This window comes from Chrysochloris asiatica, unplaced genomic scaffold (assembly GCF_000296735.1).
Source record: "Chrysochloris asiatica unplaced genomic scaffold, ChrAsi1.0 scaffold00021, whole genome shotgun sequence".
NCBI lineage: Eukaryota > Metazoa > Chordata > Mammalia > Afrosoricida > Chrysochloridae > Chrysochloris > Chrysochloris asiatica.
Window position 1 is genome coordinate 12,565,510 of NW_006408539.1, and position 7,433 is coordinate 12,572,942.

At 48.7% G+C, this 7,433-nt stretch overlaps 1 protein-coding gene across 1 annotated transcript in view; it reads right to left on the reverse strand.

Moving 5' to 3' along the window:
- CCBE1 (collagen and calcium binding EGF domains 1) overlaps positions 1–1,338 on the reverse strand; it is a 263,943-nt gene extending 262,605 nt beyond the window's left edge. Inside the window, exons 1-2 of the mRNA XM_006837530.1 lie at positions 1,205–1,338; positions 668–748 (exon numbers count right to left, since the gene is read on the reverse strand). Of these exons, the coding sequence (XP_006837593.1) occupies positions 668–748; positions 1,205–1,338 (215 nt within the window). The remainder of the gene's footprint in view (positions 1–667; positions 749–1,204) is intronic.
- Positions 1,339–7,433: the final 6,095 nt, after the last annotated feature.

A 7,433-nucleotide genomic window follows, 5' to 3' on the forward strand; every position in this document is an offset into this window, starting at 1 on the left:
ACCTTGCAATTCTAACGGCTTTGCAGACTGACGCATTAACCCACAACGCCACACACCAGGACTCCTCGCCATAGCCAGGCTTATTTCTAACAAGCTCCCAGGAGAAACGTGGAGCACATTTTCAGAAAGACTGTTCCTCTTCTCTGGTGCCTCAACAATCATTATGGCTTTGTTGTCCCTCAATACAAACATATCAACTGGCCACACTCCTCCCCCCATCCTTCTGCCTACTGAGTCCATGACCGTGGTACAGTCTGTCCCGACAGGAGAAGGTCAAAAGAAAGCCAAGTGCCAAGTATTTCCTTGTTGTTGACTTTGTATTTTCAAAACAAAACTCAAAACGAAATCCAGCCATTCATCTTCGCTATGCCTGGCTGTTGACCGCCACAATTCAATCCACTTCATAAACTTTCAACCTCTTCCCGTCCCTTCCTGTCCTCCCCTCCAACTTCTATCGCGCCAGTCTCCCAGGGAGCCGACGACAGTCCCCGGGTCTGAAGGCACACACTCTAGTCGCAGAATCGGGTACCCGTCGTCGGCTCCTCTTGCCCACAAAACACATAACGCACCAAAGAGTGTACGCTCGCTGTCTCGCTGCTCCCTACGCGCGACTTCGAACCCAGCCACGGTGCACACCGCGGGCCCTGAGGGGACCCCCGAGTCTTACCTGAAACACGTGGTGAGCTCACCGGAAGACTTCAGACACGGGTATTTGGTCGTCGCTATTTTGTTTTCAGAGCAAATTTCTCTACGAAAAAGTTGGAGAGGGCACTGGGTTTATTCTAAGCCGGCTAGCTGCGGGTGGCCTGCGCGTGCCGTGGGAGCGGGGCCGATTGGGGACAGAGGCCAGCCTGGAGAGGGTCACAGAGTCCACCCAGCTCTGGAGGAAGGAGGATCTGCAGGAGCGGGGCTCGCTCGTTGTGCCCACCCGCGGAGCGCGAAGCGCAGAGGGAGCAGGGAGGCGCCTGAGGGGCTCGCGGCTCCCGGGCCCACTAATGGGGGGGCCCAGGCTGAGGACGAGGAAGCTGTCACACGGTAGCCGAGTGCAATACAGGCCAGGGCAGATGCGGACCCTGCCGGTGTCCAGGGAGCGCGGGGCGTAGTTGGAAAGGGAACCGCCCGCGTCCCGCGAGCCGGGCGCGCACCAACCGGGACTCGGGAAGCGCGCGGCGCGGGCTCATCAGCCGGGTCTGGAAGCGCATACCTGTCGCCGTCCTCTGATTCCTCTCGGTAGCTCCAGGTATGTCCCAGAGCCAGGAGCAGCAGCAGTGGCCCCAGGCTCCTGCCCAGCTGCGCCCTGGCCGCTCCTCTCCTGCTCGGCGGAGGCGGCGGCACCATCGGGGACTCTAGCTGCAGCTCCGCGCGCCGAGCTCCCTCTCGGCTCTTTGCCCGGCTCTCTGCGCCGCTTTCCCGCTCCGGCAGGGGGCGCCCGCCTGCAGGGGCGTTTGCGCCACCTGTGCGGGGCTCTGGGGTCTAGCTAGCAGTTGGGGTGCTGGGTGCAAACACCGTGGAGGGGCAGGTACCAGGGAGTCTGAGATCTTGGACCAGCACGGAGGGGCCAAGGATCCAGGTCGCTTGGATCGGGATGTTCCCGAAGGAATGACAGACTTTCTGGACTCGGCTCTGGGTTGCGTCCTCCCCTCCCGATTCTGTCTCCGCTGGGAAAGCTGGCGGCGGTTTGCATCTCGCCCAGGGTCGCAATTCCTGGAGGAGGAGGAGCCGATTCTCACTCGGGGCGGGGGCGGGGATGGGAGGAGGAGAAGAGGGGTTAATGAGCTTCCTTCCTGTTGTCAGTTTATTTCTAATCGCCAGGATCAGTCGACGTTTGCCTCCCTCTCCACTCGACTCACCAACTGTGCTTTCCCGCTGCCTCAGGTTTGTGGTTTGGGTGGGGTTCTTTGCCCCCCCCCCTTTTTTTTCTCCTAATAGAATAAAGGAGGATGGCGGAGTTGACCAGCGTCAGCGAATCGCCCAAACTGCCTTTTCAAACCTGAAATAACAGGATTCCAGTGTCGTCTGTCTTCATTATAAAATGCCTTAGATGAAAACTCTCCGCTCCTTTTATTTGCTAATAAACTCTGCCTCTGATTTCTTCATAACTTGACTCCGGGGGTGGGAGGTGCTCTCACTGGATCTTTCTTGGGGTTTTAAATCCTCATTCCTGCTTTAAGGCTGTTCCCGTGCGGTGGACAGCACGGCGCAGAGCTGGAAAGTGTTAGCCTTCAGGTGAGGCGTTTCATCCCGGGTTCCGCTACCTGTTCGTTTCCGAAGCCGGACTTCGGAGTCGCTTGGAAACCCTGGTAGAGTGAGCGTCACTCTGCTTCTTGCGGGTGAAGACCTTCGTTGTAATCCATCTCTGCCTACAGAGACATTAGCATTTTGATGCTGTAGGATAAGCGCTGCACTGCAAACCACAAGGTCGGCAGTTCAAACACATCAGCCGCTACGCAGCAATCCTAGACAGAAGTCACTATGGGTCTGAATCCGCTAGACAGCATTTAACAACGAGTTTTTTATGCCTGTTCACGGGGAACTCGTGACATTAACGTCGACGGTTAAGTGTCCTTCAGTTGGTTCCGATTCATAGTAACCCTTTATAGGGTTTCCAAGGAGCGACTGGTGGGTTTGAACTGCCACCTTGCTGTTCAAATCGACCTTGTGAGCCAGTGTTTGATCCTACAGCGCCACACCAGGACTCCAAGCAAGTGATGTTAAGTGCCCTAGAGCCGGTCTGACTCAAAACGACTCTGTATAGGGTTTCCAAGGAGCAGCTGATGGGTTTGAACCGCCTACATCGTGGTTAGTAATTCAGTGTTTATTCTACAGAGCCACACCAGAACTCCAAACAAGTAATGGTAGCACAGAAATAAAGTTGAACAAGCAAAAGTTTTCATGTAATTCAGTAAAGTGAAAGATAATGTGTGCACAAGTTTGGTCAGATGAGCAGGTGTTTGGATTTATAAATTGTTCTGGGCAACAGATTATTCTCATACATAATATATCCATGTTGATGTTCTTATTAGCAATAACATCATCCTTCCTAAGAGTGCTTTCGGTTTTTCACCTTCATAATTATTTGATTCTCACAATATTCCTATGACAGAGACATGGCAAGAGTGATCCTGTTTGGGAAATAGAGTCATGACCTGACATAGGGCATCCATTGCTTAGTTCTGTAAAGTGGTTTTGTTCTACAAAATGTACATGGACCTAAAAAATTAAAACAGACTAGGTATTAGAACATGGCACTGCACAACATGAGTGAATTTTCACTTGATAATTCAGAAGAAATGGCAGAGTCTTTAACGGAACCTACATGTGATCCCCATGGGGTTGTAAGAGACCTGTATCCAAAGCCAGGCTATGTGACCTTAGAAAAGTTATTTACCCTTTCTGAAATTCAGTGTTCTATCTATAAACTGAGGAGAATTTCCTCATACATTTTTATGTACACAGATGCATGTATAAGGGCATCTGCACAGTGTAGGCATATAAAGGGGGCTTCGGAAAATTCCATTATCTTTTGATTCCATTTTCCCAAGAACATCTTGAAGCCCCCTCATGTTGTTGTTAAGTACCATCGAGTCGGTTCCGACCCATAGCGACCCTGTACAGGGTTTCCGAGGGTGTAAATCTTTACGGGAGTAGAAAGCCTCATCTTTCTCCCGCAGAGCGGCTGGTAGTTTCGAACCGCTGACCTTAAGGTTCGCAGCCCAATTCGTAACCACTACGCTACCAGAGCTCCTTGAAGCCCCCTCATAGTGAGTTCTTATTTGTTGTTGAGTGCTTTCGAGTTGGTTCCAACTCATAAAGACCCCGTGTAGGGTTTTCCAGGAGCAGCTGGTAGGGTTGAATTGCGGAACTTGTGGTTTGCAGTCCATTACTGATCCTACAGCGCCATGCCGAGAGTCCCAAGTGCTCATTAGACAAGAAACATTAGTTTAAGCATAAATTATATTGCATAGAATTTCACCTTCTAATTTTGTCGTTTTCTTGCTTTTGCATTTTAGATAGATAGGACTTTATTTGACAAGCAGTTGTAGGGTTTTTGAAGTGACACCTCAGGAAGATAGTGAAAACTAAACTCATCCCGGAATTTATAAAGCTGGGTCACTTTAGTGAGAGTCCTGGTGTGGCGTTTCACTGGGCTGCAAAGTCACCAGCTGCTCCTCAGAAACGCTATGCAGGGTTGCTATGGGTCAGAACCGACTCGAAGGCACTTAACAACAACAAATAAGAACTCACTATGAGGGGGCTTCAAGATGTTCTTGGGAAAATGGAATCAAAAGACAATGGAATTTTCCGAACAACAACATCTCTTTAGTGATACCTGTGAAGCAAGCGTTCAATCTTCACGTTGACAGGAAGAGGCCGGCCTGCCAATGGTTCCCTTCTGATTTTCTTACCCGTTACTCTAGTCTTGGGATCTTTTTTCCTCATCTTTACTCATTACGTTTCTGTACTGTTGTGTTATGGATGTTAGTTCTACAAATAAGAATAATAAGGAATGGTATAGAAAATCATTATGGATGTCAAACTGGTTCCAATTCATAGTCACCCTGTAGGACGCACAAGCCCTAAGGAGTTTCTTTATGGAAGCTGACCGCCAGCGGCATCTTTCTCCCACGGAATGGCTGTGAGTTAAAACTGCCAACCCTCTGGTAAGCAGTCTTTCTTAACTACTGCACCCCCAGAGCTCCTCTGTCTGAAATTCTTTATCATTGGTTACTAGGCCACATGTGTGGTCAGGGAAAGTAATTCAAGCTGCAAAATGATAAAAGCGTATGCACTGTATGGAGCTGTGTGACAGTAAAGCTAACTTGGTCCCCTGCTTATTTTCATCTCATAGGCACCGCTGACTACATATGAGAACCAGGCATGAGAGAGGGAGCTGGGCCACACAAATAGTCCAGGCTCGCCTGGGGAGGGAATCCTGAAGGTAGGTGGTCAAAGCATTCCTGGAGGAGGTGAGCTGTAGCAGAGAGCTTGTGAAACCTTTGTCTGGAAGCCTGGAATTTAAACGCCTTGGCAGCTTCTGACAGCGGGACATTTAGTGTGGGCTTTGGGGTCTGGGCCAGAGAGCCAGGCAGGGGAAGCACATGTATCTGGCCATGTATGGAGACCAAACCCTGAAGAAGCAAACACTCCTGCAATAGAGTAAGCCTGTGTTTGCTCAGGCTGCTTACTGTGTGGGAGATATCTGTGTTCTTGCACCTCAAGGGTCTTAGGTTTTCTCTCCTGGTCCCTTTCTTCCCTGCTCCATCCCCTCATCAGTGAGACCCTGGGAATAATCACTCTTCCTTATTCATAGGCCTATTACAGAGATGAATGACTGGCCTCTGCCTGCCCCTTGGGAAGAGGCGTTGTAGGACTCTTTCTTCCAAGCAAATGGCTCCCTGCAAAGGTTTCCATATCGACCTGTCAATTGCCTTGAGACAAACCAGGCTCAGCACAGTTCACCATCCCAGGAAAAAGCTGTGCTGGGCTTTCTAGTGCAGATCAGGTATTGTGAAATGCTACTGGGGAGCTGGGGGGAGGAGCCAAGAGAAGGGGCAGGATTTACTAGCTGGAGAGAGTCTGACACTTTAGTTTATAGTACACTGTTGTTGTTAAGTGCCCTGAAGTTTCTGAGGAGTGATGCGTAGATTTGAACCACAGACCTTTCTGTTATACTACATTGCCACACCAACACCTGCCACAAAAGTGTTCAGTCACTGTGTTGGAGGGAAGAGGCCATTCTGAAAAAGGTTTCATTTTTACCCTGAAAAGAAAAATAAAAAACTAGGCCAATGGGTGGAGAATGCTGTTGTGTGCCATCCAACTAGTCCCTGCTGACTCATAGAGGCACCAAGTGACAGAGCAGAGCTTCCCCATAGGGTTTCTTAGGCTGTCATCTTTGTGGGATCAGATTACAAGGACTCTTTTCCACAGAGCAGCTGGTGAATTTGAACCACCAACTTTGGCTTAGCAACCGAGTGCTTAACCATTGTGCCACTGTTGTTGTTGCTGTTAGGTGCCATAGAATCGATACCGACTCATAGCCACCCTGTGCACAATAGAGTGAAACTCTGCCCGGTCCTGGGCCAACCTCACGACTGTTGCTACACCTGAGCGCATTACTGCTGCCACTGTACCAATCCATCTCGTGGGGAGTCTTCCTCTTTCTCTCTGACCAGCATCTATCTTAATAAACATGATATCGTTCTCCAGAGATTGTCCTTCCTGACAACATATCCAAAGTATGAAAGATGAAGTCTGGTCATCTGGCTTGTTGTTGTTGTTGTTGTTGTTAAGTGCCTTCAAGTCGGTTCCAACCCATAGCGACCCTGTACAGTGTTTCTGAGGCTGTAAATCTTTACGGGAGCAGAACGCCTCGTCTTTCTCCCGTGGAGCGGCTGGTAGTTTAGAACTGGTCGTCTGGCTTAGGGTTCCTAAAATAAAACCAGTGGCCTCGCCTCCCCCACTCCCAGTTTAATATTAGTAAAGAGCTCTAGAAAATGTAAGTATGAAGAACAGAACATTAGTGATTAGAATACAATTCACTTCATTATTATTTGCTTATTTTAAATTTCCGTATGAAAAAGGATTTCTGGTGGCTGGCATCAACACATCCAATAATATAAGACAAAATTAGCTAAAGCAATAAGAAAAAGGAGAGACCCGAATCCAATCATAAAGCTGAAGTAAAATCTACAGTACATACGAGCAAGAAGTTCTATGCTATGTATCACAGCCAATCACAAATTACTTATCAGTTTCAGAAGGCAGATCTAGAAATTTTCATGATCAGTTACACAATTCAGAATGGCCATAAAGGAAAAAAAACTATTAATTACTCAAAAAAAAAAAAAAAAAAATCAGATTTTTTTTCTTGCTGGGCTCCTTGAAATATTACTACATTCAGCTAACTGAAGTTAAAGGCTGAAAGCAGAGACACAATTCAATAAGAGCTGGTAGCTTTCATCCTGTACTGTGAGTGATCAACGCACACACATTCCACCGCCTTCCAGTGAACTCTGACTCATAGCAACCCTACTGAACAGGGCAGAATTTTCCCCGTGGGTTTCCAAAGCTGTCATCTTTACAGAAGCTGACGGTCACATCTTTCTTCCAGACAGCTGGTGGGTTTGAACAGTGGACCTTTCAGTTAGCAGCTAAGAATTTAACCCCTGCACCACCAGGGCTCTTTGCTCTAGCCCCAAACCCACCACTGCCAAGTCAATTCTGAATCCCAGCAACGCTATAGGACAGAGTAGAGCTACTCCAAAGGGTTTCCAAAGCTCTTCAAACCCACCAGCTTCTCCGTGGAAACCCTATGCAGGGTTACTATGAGTTGGGATCTACTCAACAGCACTTAACAACAACAAACAACAGCAGTCTTCTGGAAGCGGACTATCTCCCACGTGTAAGTGCAATCAAAATACCCCTAAAAT